At 42.0% G+C, this 13887-nt stretch overlaps 2 protein-coding genes across 2 annotated transcripts in view; one reads left to right on the plus strand and one right to left on the minus strand.

The window, feature by feature from the left end:
* LOC106806160 (E3 ubiquitin-protein ligase CHIP-like) overlaps positions 1 to 2340 on the plus strand; it is a 3881-nt gene extending 1541 nt beyond the window's left edge. Inside the window, exon 3 of the mRNA XM_014808022.1 lies at positions 932 to 2340. Coding sequence (XP_014663508.1) covers positions 932 to 1057 — 126 coding nt within the window. The 3' untranslated portion in view covers positions 1058 to 2340. The remainder of the gene's footprint in view (positions 1 to 931) is intronic.
* A 131-nt stretch (positions 2341 to 2471) lies between these two features.
* LOC106806172 (jmjC domain-containing protein 8-like) overlaps positions 2472 to 13887 on the minus strand; it is a 12991-nt gene continuing 1575 nt past the window's right edge. Inside the window, exons 3-8 of the mRNA XM_014808034.1 lie at positions 4937 to 5033; positions 4634 to 4702; positions 4238 to 4357; positions 3636 to 3703; positions 3181 to 3315; positions 2472 to 2713 (exon numbers count right to left, since the gene is read on the minus strand). Coding sequence (XP_014663520.1) covers positions 2630 to 2713; positions 3181 to 3315; positions 3636 to 3703; positions 4238 to 4357; positions 4634 to 4702; positions 4937 to 5033 — 573 coding nt within the window. The 3' untranslated portion in view covers positions 2472 to 2629. The remainder of the gene's footprint in view (positions 2714 to 3180; positions 3316 to 3635; positions 3704 to 4237; positions 4358 to 4633; positions 4703 to 4936; positions 5034 to 13887) is intronic.

The following is a 13887-nucleotide window of genomic DNA, read 5'->3' on the forward strand; positions in this document are numbered from 1 at the left end:
TAACCCTAACCCTAACCCTAACCCTAACCCCTAACCCTAATCGCGCATGCGTAACATAGGGATGACGCCCTGTCGCTAGCCGCATCTACTAACGCCTAGCGGGAACGATAGGGCTACACTGATTATTTACTAATAATAATATATATATATATTTCGTTGGGAAGCTAGTAAGGATTCCCTGCTGACCACATGTGGGATTGACGTTAATCAGTGTTAATAGGGTATTGCTGCTTTTGCTTAGGTCGGCGAATATCGTGTATAATTAATCAACAGCTGATAATACATTTATTATTAGCTCTTGTAATTATATATATTGTGTGTATATATTTATATACATATATATATATATATATATATAATTATTTATAATTTTATTAATTTTAGAGGATAATAATTCCCCATTTCGTAACCTCGCAACAAAAATCCTACATACACCTACTGTGAGCACGAAATGTTCTTATTGAGCCAGAAATGTGCTCCGAACTAGAGGATTTTGATACAACGTCCGACAGTTATTCGGCGCATAAATTATGTTGAGCGAAGGGGGTATGCTAGAGCAAATAGTTCCTGGAAAGAAAACACTATATTTGTATCCTGTTTGCATAAGTAATGTGGATAACATGTGATTTAAACAAATTTCACAATTCTGTACTGAACAAACATATAATAATGAATTATAACTTGTTTTATCATAGAAAAGAACTGTTAACGATCGCTCGGCTGTGTCCCGGACGTGTAAACATCACTGTGGCGCTACTTTCGCAAGACAAGTAGTCTCGTTTAGATTTTGTGAGGAAATGTTATGAAAGTAGCAATACAAATGAGTTGTAGTGAATTTTTGCAACATATGCAAGCTCACAGTAGGTATATATTATTATGCATTTAGCGGCGTGGTTTTGCAACTTTAACCCCTGGCGCCACGACATTTCAGCGGGTCGGCCACTTTGACCCCGTGACGCGGGCCGACCTCACGCAGCAGCAGCTCATTCCGAACCTCGCCATGAAGGAAGTGCTCGATATCTTCATCGCCGAGAACGGCTGGGTGGAGGACTACTGACCCCCCGACCCGGACCCCGCGACCTCTGACCTCCGACCCCTGCATCGCCGGGGAAGCAGAGCGTGGTCGCGCCGAGAGGTCCCCAGCGTCTGCTTCGCCGGGGAAGCAGAGCGTGGTCGCGCCGAGAGGTCGCCAGTGTTCGCTTCGCCGGCACGATTACGAGGGCAGCGCGTCGCCACGGTAACGTCGCAGGGTCGCCGCCAATTCCCTCCCCCACGGTATTGTTGACGTCGGCACGTAGGGTGTATGGGCTGGAAATTCGCAGACGTTGCAGGCAGTTTGCAATCTGTAAATACCCCTGGGGGCATAGTGAAATACGGGAATTCTGGTGGGGCCGTGGTTAGAAATGAAATTAGCCTTGACGTTCGTCTTAACGTTAGCTTTTTCCCGTGGTCCGGACCTCTGTACCGCTGTGTACGAGAAACTCGAGACTCGTTACTACGTTTCTGTCAACAAGTCTGTGAGAAAAAAGATAATGTTAAGACTAATGCTAAAACTAGTTCTGTATCTGACAACGGAGCCTCAGATTATTAGTTTTGCGATAGCAGCATTCGTGATTACGCGTCGGGACGGCTTAATTGGACTTTGGTGGTGCAAGTAAGTTTTCGTGCACACAGAGGCTTCTACAGAGGCTGATCTATGTACGGGGGTGAACCACGTTTGTTTTCTTCCAAATGTCTTACGTTCTGAAAACGAACAGGGTTTGACACCTGCCGCATTCCATGAATGTGTCTCAATAGTGACTGTAGCAAAATACGAGTTGAAACGTTTGTTTTAGCCGGTCGATTATCGGACATTAAAAACAGGTTGCCGTAGCCTGTCTTTCGATTAGATGGGAGCTCCATATCATATTATTGTGCACAAAATTGAAATTAATCTAGAAATGAATTTGGAAGTATTTTAACCGGCAATCGATAACAATACATCAAAAACGGTTAGCTATAGTCACGAGTCACGCAAATACACGTAATATAAAAATTTTGAGCTTTTTGTAAAGTACATTCATACATAGTTTATTATTGTGTACATATACAATATATATATAATTAGCTAAAGTACTAGATTTAGCAAATTTCTTTAAATTATTCTAAAAACGAATTTTCTCTAAATAATTTACTGCTCTAGTTGGTAATGTATCTATGTAATATTTATTAGAAATTGATTTTTGTGTCAGTTTATAAGTAAAGGTTCATATAAGATTTAGTGACCTGCACATACATGAACTCATGTTTATGGAATGAAATATAAGCATGACATAACTCTACAGTCCTGTACAACTCAAATTTGTTTTGGTAACTCTCATTGTGCTAAGTTTTAAATCACATTGACTTAACATCAAGGGATGTTTTGAAATGTAACAACACAAAGGACAATATCATTCATAACAATAAGCAAATTATAGTACAACGTAGCACAGGTTATACTAAGGTTCAATTCAATTTTTATTCGTGCAGGCAAAAAATAAGGCTAGTAAGATTTAGCCGGTCTGCTGCATAGTAAACAGTTGCCATATTGCTTTCATAAGCTGCATGATTCAGTCGTAATATATATTTTGCTAGGGTCCACCCGTAGTCAGGGACTGAGAAAGGTGGAGACGAAGACACTAGTTTGTGTGTTGAGCGTCGCGTGCCACCAGCGGTCCGGAAAGTAAATCAGCTGCAATACATAAACAAATATACGTTGTCATTTAGGCAAGAGAACGTGCTACGGTAAGCAGTTAATACCTTTTTCACATCGAGAAATCGTATGAAATAACGTCTACGATGGACATTCAATCGCTTGCAACTTGAAGTACGTGTCGTGTATAAGTCGCACATGAGTTTCTTTCGAAGTATACACATAAGTCACAGTTATATCTGACATACATTTGACATGGTGACATACATGTCACACACGTAAGAGAGAGAGCGAGGCATGCACATTTAGTGAGGGGATGGCAACTGCAATGGCTCGTCACCGACCGCGAAATTATAACCACTCGCGAAATTGTCCGTCAAGTCTGAATTCGCGAAAATATCTGTACGCGAAAAATATGGCGCATACAGTAATTATTAATTACTTATTTAAAATTCTCGGAAATTCGCCGGCGTGACACCCCCCCCCCCGTTCCCCCGTCATCGTACCTCTCCCGGACGAAGCGTGCACTCGAGTGGTTTGCTGTCTTCGCTGAGGTTTGGGTACTCCTCCTCAAGCCAGGAGCGCGTGCTTTTGTCCGGGTCCCACGCCGGCACGTGATCGGGCGGATACAGGAACCAGCGCTGCAGAAGATTCGATAATGACGATTCGATCGGACGCGCGAGCGTTCAAAACGCCTTCCCGCAAACAATTATGTTCCAAAAATAGTGGAGAAATTACTGAGCTATCATCTACGATCATCTTTACCCGACGGTAACTTTTTTATGCGTTATATTTCGTTATCTTTATTTTTTTATTTTGTTTTTATTTAGGCTTCTTTGATTTTGTTGATAAACAAAAAAGGGGTGAGGAGGGAGAAGATGATTTAATTCCAAATGATCTTTCACTGCCATTCAAATCGTATAAAAAGCGTAAACTTTTTGCAAAACCGTAAGAGCGCCACCTTTCTTCCGAAGATCACCTCTGCAAAACCAGGGCCGTGAAAATGGAATGGAACTCCAGTACCACTCGCTGTAATGGAAAAGAAAGCACTCGACTAATACACTAGTCCACACCATACCACACAGACACGCCAAATACACCCGTCATATTGTGAAATGATCGTACAGAAATCTAGTGATGTCCCGATGATCGATTATAATCGAAAGTCAGTCGTTTGCAGCAATTAACCGACTAAGCGCTCGATTATGAAAATAAATAATCGATTATCAAAAAAAATTAAAAATCGCAAAATACAATACGTAGTCTAGTTTAATTAATTCACACTGGATTAGACTAGACCATAGTTTTGCAACATTACAGGTAGAAACTGTTGCATCGCAGGGCGCAAACGGGATGAAACCTGGAGCCTGTTGCCAGAAACAAAATTAGTCATCATAGACCGTCGACAGCACTTTGTTTCGTATTGTTATGAGGAAATCTGCTACGATTTTTCATTCAGGTAACTTCGCAGCGTTTCTGTCGACGGCCCAAGAGAAAAAGTTAATACTAAGACTAATGTTAAGACTAATTTTGTTTCTGACAACGGGCCCCTGTGGGTTTTACCTGCCAGTCCGAAGCTCATCGCTGGCTCGTGTCCGGGTAGATGAAACGCCGGAAGTTGATAGAGGGAGAACAAACCTTCCCACTCCGTGTGGTTGTTATCTCCAAACCAGTACCACGTTTCTGCTCGTGAAACAACGAAATGGCATCACTGTGGCTATAAATGCTATCATCGTGTACATATTAATACCATTTACTACCAGGCTGCGTATACACGATGCTAAAAATAGACTAATAGTTCTTGGAAGTTTCTAAGGTAACATCGAAAGCGGATCGATGATACCTTGATAACATACAACAGGTACAATGTGTTGGTAGCCATCAGTTTGGCTGCACTCTTAAGTGTCCAGTTGGCAATTACGAATGCTATGTACGTCAATCGCTCATAGATATACTCACCATTACCAAGTGTGTCCGAAGGCTGAACATTCAAAAGGTGATTTATATAGTGTTCTAATGTAGTATCAACTGAAAAAAGACATCTCATCAACATAAAAAATGACACTTTAAAACGACCTTAATCATCCTCATAAGTAATGCATGTATAAATATATATTATAGTAAAAATAGATTTAAAACTGTAAAGTGTGTCTCATTAAATAAGTTCATGTAAAATTAAGTGTGTGTTTCGACATTTTTGGGATCTATAAGAGAAACTGTGTAAAGAAATCTCCAGCTTAATTTTTCTTTAAAGTTTCGTACCTTTTTTATAAGAATAGGTGTTAGCCGAACTCAACCGAATAATTTTGCTCCCATAATTTTTCAAGAGATTATGACGCTTGCATCCATCTCTGAACAACTGCAAAATGTCGGCAGGATGCGATGAAATTTCTGCTACATCAAATTTGTAAAAAAAATAATTCACAGGACTTGGACAAAAGCAACATACACATGTTGACATGCTCCTGATACGACATGACTAAAAAGAACCCTGTTACTAACTTCTCTTAGGAAACGAGTAGGGGGAGGGATATATCCATAGTGAACCAGGTGTAGAAATTAACTTTTGAACACAGGATTCCAATGGACTCCCTGCCCTCAAAAAGAGGGAGTCCGTAGCAAAATGAGGGAGTCTGCAGTCTGAGGTTCAAAATTAAAGATATTAACAATAACGCATGTGCTTATTTTTAAGGTTCATGTGGTTGCACGTTTGCCAAATTATCTTTGGACATTAGCTGAAAAATACGGTAATTCCGCGAGGCCGTGCTATATGAAACGAACTAGTTAGTATGGCAGAATTTTCAGGAAGTCACGTACGGACTCCTGCATATGTCAAATCAGGGAGTCTGACAGTAAATCGGGGAGTATTTGACTCCAGACTCACGTTAAGTTTGCACCCTGGTGAACCCAGGCCCGTAGCCAGCTATATATTGGTGGGGGTTCGTTTTTAAATGTTGGCAATTTGTGAGGGCGCGAAGCGACCGAGCGAGGGAGCATAGCAACCGAGTGCAGTGCGACTGCGCATAACAGACTGAAGGGTTTTTTCATTGTTGTGCATCAATCTGCTTCCAGACAAATTGAAGAAGCAAGGATGCAGCTCCCAAAGGATTTATCTGAGGAGAGGGTCGAGCAAGCGGAGATATGTCTGGTGGGTGAACCGTGTGTTAATTTAGACATTGTAGAATGACGAAGCTTAGTAGGCGGAGTACTACCAATATCCTAGAGTGGTAAGGGTTAGGGTTAGGGTTAGAGTAATGGGTTAATAATAAATGAGTTATAAATTAATGAGTTGTTTATATATATGTGTATATACATTAGATGCATTTATACACAATATATATATTATATATTTATATATACAGTATATATATTGGGTGTGTGTGTGTATGTGTGCGTGCGTGCGTGTGTATGTGTGCGTGCGTGCGTGTGTGTGTGTGCGCGTGCCACCTGGATACCTAATAGAGCATGAGAGCAGAATTGAATAAGATTGCTCAAAACAAAAGCGAATAAATAAAGTGTTGAAGTGTACAAAACAGATAAACAGGGGAAACTCCACTGTTAACGTTTCCATTCAATGTTTCCTTGAATCTTATCAAACTTTTGCAGGACAATCGCATTCAAGAAGTGAATAACCTCTTCACACAGATCGATGACAGAAGAAGGGTGAGTGAAGTGAGATGCGACCAGATAAACAACCATTAGATTTAGTCACCGGCTGCAGAAACCGCTCTGAACATTACGCACCGTTCGTACCGTGCCCACTGAGTAACGCATCGTACTACATACATTGCGACGTAACACTTCGTGCAACTGAGGGACACGCACTGTACCAGATTATGAAGTCGAGTGTTAGGTTCACCATAATTGTAGAGTGAAGGTTAAGCCTTTAAACCTTCCTAACGGGGACCCCCCCGACTGGGTGCATGCTCCTGCGCTCGGTCGCTTCGCAGCCCATCCAATTGCCAACATTTAAAACGAACCCTGCACAATATTAGCTGGCTACGGCCTGGGTTCACAGGGTGCAAACTTAACGTGAGTCTGGAGTCAAATACTCCCAGATTTACTGTCAGACTCCCTGATTTGACATATGCAGGAGTCCGTACGTGACTTCCTGAAAATTCTGCATACTAACTAAGTTCGTTTCATATAGCACGGCCTCGCGGATTACCGTATTTTCAGCTAATGTCCAAAAGAAATTTTGGCAAACGTGGGCAACCACATGAACCTTAAAATAAAGCACATGCGTTATTGTTAATGATCTTTAATTTTGAACCTCAGACTGCAGACTGCCTCATTTGCTACGGACTCCCTCTTTGAGGCAGGAGTCCATTGGAATCCTGGTGTTCAAAAGTTAATTTCTACACCTGGTTCACTATGGATATATCCCTCCCCTACTCCGTTTCCTAAGAGAAGTTTAGTAACGGAGTTCTTTTTAGTCATGTCGTATCAGGAGCATGTCACATGTGTATGTTGCTTTTGTCCAAGTCCTGTGAATTATTTTTTTACAAATTTGATGTAGCAGAAATTTCATCGCATCCTGCCGACATTTTGCAGTTGTTCAGAGATGGATGCAAGCGTCAATAATCTCTTGAAAAATTATTGAGGAGAAAAAATTATCGTTGAGTTCGGCTAACACCTATTCTTTATAAAAGGTACGAAACTTTAAAGAAAAAATTAAGCGGAGATTTCTTACACAGTTTCTCATAGATCCCAAAAATGTCGAAACACACACTTAATTTTACATGAACTTATTTAATGGAGACACCACTTTACAGTTTGAAAATCTATTTTAGCTATAATTATATATTTATACATGCATTACTTATGAGGATGTTAAATGTCGTTTTAAAGTGTCATTTTTTTATGTTGATGAGATGTCTTTTTCAGTTGATACTACATTAGAACACTATATAAATCACCTTTTTGAATGTCCAGCCTTGCGGACACACTTGTAATGGTGAGTATATCTATGAGCGATTGACGTACATAGCATTCGTAATTGCAACGGACACTTAAGAGTGCAGCCAAACTGATGGCTACCAACACATTGTACCTGTTGTATGTTATCAAGGTAATCATCGGATGCTCGCTTCGATGTTACCTTAGAAATTCCAAGAACTATTAGTCTATTTTTTAGCATCGTGTATACGCAGCCTGGTAGTAAATGGTATTAATATGTACACGATGATAGCATTTAATAGCCCACAGTGATGCCAATTTCGTTGTTTCACGAGCAGAAACGTGGTACTGGTTTGGAGATAACAACCACACGCGGAGTGGAAGGTTTGTTCTCCCTCTATCAACTTCCGGGTTTCATCTACCCGGACACGAGCCAGGATAGCTTCGGACTGGCAGGTAAAACCCACAGGGCCCGTTGTCAGAAACAAAATTAGTCTTACAATTAGTCTTAGTATTAACTTTTTCTCTTGGCCGTCGACAGAAACGCTGCGAAGTTACCTGAATGAAAAATCGTAAGCAGATTTCCTCATAACAATACGACACAAAGTGCTGTCGACGGTCTATGATGACTAATTTTGTTTCTGCAACAGGCTCCAGTTTCATCCCGTTTGCGCCCTGCGATGCAAACAGTTTCTACCTGTAATGTTGCAAAACTATGGTCTAGTCTAATCCAGTGTGAATTAATTAAACTAGACTACGTATTGTATTTTGCGATTTTAATTTTTTTTGATAATCGATTTATTTAATTTTCATAATCGAGGGCTTAGTCGGTTAATTGCTGCAAACGACTGACTTTCGATTTATAATCGATCATCGGGACATCACTAGATTTCTGTACGATCATTTCAGCAATATGACGGGTGTATTTGGCGTGTCTGTGTGGTATGTGTGGGACTAGTGTAATTAGTCGAGTGCTTTCTTTCCATTACAGCGAGTGGTACTGGAGTTCCATTCCATTTTCACGGCCCTGGGTTTTGCAGAGGTGATCTTCGGAAGAAAGGTGGCGCTCTTACGGTTTTGCAAAAAGTTTACGCTTTTTATACGATTTGAATGGCAGTGAAAGATCATTTGGAATTAAATCATTACTTTCTCACCTCCGACCCCCTTTTTTGTTTATCAACAAAATCAAAGAAGCCTAAATAAAAAACAAATAATAAAAAAATAAAGATAACGAAATATAACGCATAAAAAAGTAACCGTCGGGATAAAGATGATCGTAGATGATAGCTCAGTAATTTCTCCAACTATTTTGGAACATATTGTGTTTGCGGGAAGGCGTTTTGAACGCTCGCGCGTGCCGATCGAATCGTCATTATCGAATCTCCAGCAGCGCTGGTTCCTGTATTCCGCCCGATCACGTGCCGGCGTGGGACCCGGACAAAGCACGCGCTCCTGGCTTTGAGGAGGAGTACGCCAAACTCAGCGAAGACAGCAAACCACTCGAGGTGCACGCTTCGTCCGGGAGAGGTACGATGACGGGGAACGGGGGGGGGGGGTGTCACGCCGGGCCGGGAATTTCCGAGAATTTTAAATAAGTAATTAATAATTACTGTGGCGCCATATTTTTTGCGTACAGATATTATTCGCGAATTCAGACTGACGGACAATTTCGCGACGTGGTTAATAATTTCGCGGTCGGTGACGAGCCATTGCAGTTGCCATCCCCTCACTAAATGTGCATGCCTCGCTCTCATCTCTTACGTGTTTGACAAGTGTATGTCACCATGTCAAATGTATGTCAGATATAATTGTGACTTATGTGTTATACTTCGAAAGAAACTCATGTGCGACTTATACACGACACGTACTTCAAGTTGCAAGCGATTGAATGTCCATCGTAGACGTTATTTTCATACGATTTGCTCGATGTGAAAAAGGTATTAACTGCTTACCGTAGCAACGTTCTCTTGCTTAAATGACAACGTATATTTGTTTATGTATGGCAGCTGATTTACTTTCCGGACCGCTGGTGGCACGCGACGCTCAACACAACAAACTAGTGTCTCGGTCTCCACCTTCTCAGCCTGACTACGGTGACCCTAGCAAAATATATATTACGACTGAATCATGCAGCGCTTATGAAAGCAATATGGCAACTGTTTTACTATGCAGCAGACGGGCTAAATCTAACTAGCCTTATTTTTTGCCTGCACGAATTAAAAATTGTGAATGGAACCTTAGTATAACCTGTGCTACGTTGTACTATAATTTGCTTATTGTTATGAATGATATTGTCCTTTGTGTTGTTACATTTCAAAACATCCCTTGAAGTTAAGTCATTGTGATTTAAAACTAGCACAATGAGAGTTACAAAACAAATTTGAGTTGTACAGGACTGTAGAGAGTTATGTCATGCTTTATATTCATTCCATAAACATGAGTTCATGTATGTGCAGGTGCTATAAATCTTATATGAACCTTGACTTATAAACTCACACAAAAAATCAATTTCTAATAAATATTACATAGATACATTACCAACTTAGAGCAGTAAATTATTTAGAGAAAATCGTTTTAGAATAATTTAAAGAAATTTGCTAAATCTAGTACTTTAGCTAATTATATATATATTGTAATATGTACACAATAATAAACTATGTATGAATGTACTTTAGAAAAAGCTCTAAAATTTTATATTACGTGTATTTGCTGTGACTCGTGGACTATAGCTAACGCGTTTTTGATGTATTGTATCGATTGCCGGTTAAAATACTTCCAAATTAATTTCTAGATTAATTTCAATTTTGTTCACAATAATATGATATGGAGCTCCCATCTAATCGAAAAGACAGGCTACGGAACGCAACTGTTTTTAATGTCCGATAATCGACCGGTTAAAACAAACGTTTCAACTCGTAAAATTGCTACAGTCACTATTGAGAACACATTCATGGAATGCGGCAGGTGTCAAACCCTGTTCGTTTTTCAGAACGTAAGACATTTGAAAGAAAACAAACGTGGTTCAACCCGTACATAGATCAGCCTCTGTAGAAGCCTCTGTGTGCACGAAAACTTACTTGGCAACCACCAAGTCCAATTAAGCCGTCCCGACGCGTAATCAGAATGCTGCTATCGCAAAACTAATAATCTGAGGCTCCGTGTCAATAACAGAACTAGTTTTAGCATTAGTCTTACATTATCTTTTTTCTCACCAGCATTGTTGACAGAAACGTGGTAAACGAGTCTCGAGCTTCCCGTAAGCATGCGGTACAGAGGTCCGGACCACGGAAAAAAGGCTAACGTTAAGACAAACGTCAAGGCTAATTTCATTTCTAACCACGGCCCCCCCAGAATTCGCCGTATTTCACTAAGCCCCAGGGGTATTCACAGATTGCAAACTGCCCGCAACGTCTGCGAATTTCCAGGCCCATACACCCTACGCGCGCGACGCGTCAACAATACCGTGGGGGAGGGAATTGGCGGCGACCTGCCGGCGTTACCGTGGCGAACGTGCTGCCCTCGTAATCGTGCCGGCGAAGCAGAGACGCTGGCCGACCTCTCGGCGCGACCTACGCTCTTGCTTCCCCCGGCGAAGCAGACGCTGGCGACCTCTCGGCGCACCAGCCTCTGCTTCCCCGGCGAAGCAGAACGCTGGCGACCTCTCGGGCGCGACCACGCTCGTGCTTCCCCGGCGAAGCAGACGCTGGCGACCTCTCGGCGCGACCACGCTCTGCTTCCCCGGCGAAGGCAGACGCTGGCGACCTCTCGGCGCGACCACGCTCTGCTTCCCGGCGATGCAGGGGTCGGAGGTCAGAGGTCGCGGGGGTCCGAGTCGTTGGGGGGTCAGTAGTCCTCCACCCAGCCGTTCTCGGCGATGAAGATATCGGAGCACTTCCTTCATGGCGAGGTCGGAATGACTGCTGCTGCGCGTGAGGTCGGCCCGCGTCACGGGGTCAAAAGTGGCCGACCCGCTGAAATGTCGTGGCGCCGGGGGTTAAAGTTGCAAAACCCTTCGCCGTCTAAATGATATATATACGCTACTTGTGAGCTTGCATATGTTTGAAAAATTCACTACAACCTCATTTGTATTGCTACTTTCATAACATTTCCTCACAAAATCTAAACACACTCTTGTCTTGCAAAAGTAACGCCACAGTGATGTTTACACGTCCGGGACACGACAGCGAGCAATCGTTAACAGTTCTTTTTCTATGATAAAACAAGTTATAAATTCATTATTATATGTTTGTTCAGTACAGAATTGTGAAATTTGTTTTAAATCACATGTTATCCACAATTACTTATGCAAACAGGATACAAATATAGTGTTTTCTTTCCAGGAACTATTTGCTCTAGCATACCCATTCGCTCAACATAATTTATGCGCTGAATATAACACTGTCGCGATCTGTATCAAAATCCTCTAGTTCGGAGCACATTTCTGGCTCAGTAAGAACATTTCGTGCTCACAGTAGGTTGATGTAGGATTTTTGTTGCGAGGTTACGAAATGGGGAATTATATCCTCTAAAATTATTAAAATTATAAATAATTATATATATATATATTTATATATATTATATATTATATATATATATATATGTATATAAATATATTACACACAATATATATAATTACAAGAGCTAATAAAAAATGTATTATCAGCTGTTGGATTATTAATTATAATTGGTTATTAATTATACACGATATTCGCCGACCTAGCAAAAGCAACAATACCCTATTAACGTCAACCCGCATGTGGTCAGGCGGAATCCTTACTAGCTTCCCAACGCAATAATATATATATATATTATTATATTAATTTATTATTATATATTATACATGCACGCGCCCACACGCACGCACACACACATACACACACACACACACCAGTGTTGTAGGTCTCGAGGCCGGCCTCGAGACCGTTTTCCTTGGTCTCGGTCTCGGTCTTGGCCTCGGAGTGCAATGACTCGGACTCGAGGACTCGGGTCGAGGCCGGCTCGAGGCCACTACATACATAGTACACAACTGTTCATATTGTAACACGCAGTTTACAATCCGATTTTTTCCCTTTTTCCGATTTTTTCCCTTAAAATCAAAACTGGACTCGGTACTCGCGGACTCGGGTGGTGTGGACTCGGACTCGGATCGGGTGTGTGAATCGGACTCGGACTGGGTGGCGCGGACTCGGACTCGGACTCAGTGCGGTGCGGAATCGACTACAACACTGACAACACACGCACACACACACACATACACACACAACCGATCGCATGCACGCACGCACACACACATTCCACAATGTCCCCGTCGTAAATCTTTCGACCTGCGACGTGCAACATACCTGTAGATGCTCCTCTATGTCTTTCCGGTCGTACGTGATGCCGCTGGCGCGATCACAGGGTTCCTCATCAGCTCGAAGCTGATCTTCCACAGCAGGTTAGTCCGGTACGTCCCGCTTCTGTGGCGCAACAACAAAGGGCAGAGACGCAGTCACAAACAGGCTGCGCCGCGTCGCGGGTAGGATACTGTATAAGCCATATTTTTCGCACACAGATATTTTCGACTATTTTAATGGACGGACAATTTCGCGAGTGGTGAATTTTGCGGTCGGTGAATTAGGAATTATTCCAGTATTCGGTATTATTCGGTACAAATTATTCGGTTGTTGTTATTTTCGTGGTCGGGGACCGCGTTCGCGAAATTCGCGAAAAATTAAAACCACTGCAAAATATACAACGTATACAGTAGTGCGTGCGAGCGGGGAACGCAAGAGTTAAAAGCCAAACCTTCATCTACGGTTACAGTGAACCCAAACATCGGGACTGCATAGGTAGCGTGTGCGAGCGGGGAACACAAGGTTTAAAGGCCTAACCTTCACTCTACAATTATGGTGAACCTACAGGGGTCGAAATTAGCGGTATCCCGATATCAGCGGATAGTAGATTCTTGTGTTGGATACCAGATTTCAATGCTTGATATCCCGCCGGGATAGTAAAAAAAAAATCGTCAAATTGGGATAGTGTTGTTGAGTTTATCAACTTTTATATGGCAGCGCATCTGAGCGAGTGCGCGCGATCTGAGCGGGCTCAGGCACCCTTACCACAACTAGCGTTATACAGCAGGCATAGCATATTTGCAAGATATTGTTGCAAGAAGCCGCGATGTTGATCATAAATGTGATGTGTATGACATTGTATCAAGCGAACCAGACAATGCGTCTAGAACAATACGTGTGCAGTGTACTATGGAGGCGTATGTAAAATGAACGCAAGCGAGAGCATTTTTGAAGGCAAACAATTGTTGAAATTTAACT

Source organism: Priapulus caudatus, unplaced genomic scaffold (assembly GCF_000485595.1).
Source record: "Priapulus caudatus unplaced genomic scaffold, Priapulus_caudatus-5.0.1 Scaffold145, whole genome shotgun sequence".
Classification (NCBI taxonomy): Eukaryota; Metazoa; Priapulida; class Priapulimorpha; order Priapulimorphida; family Priapulidae; genus Priapulus; species Priapulus caudatus.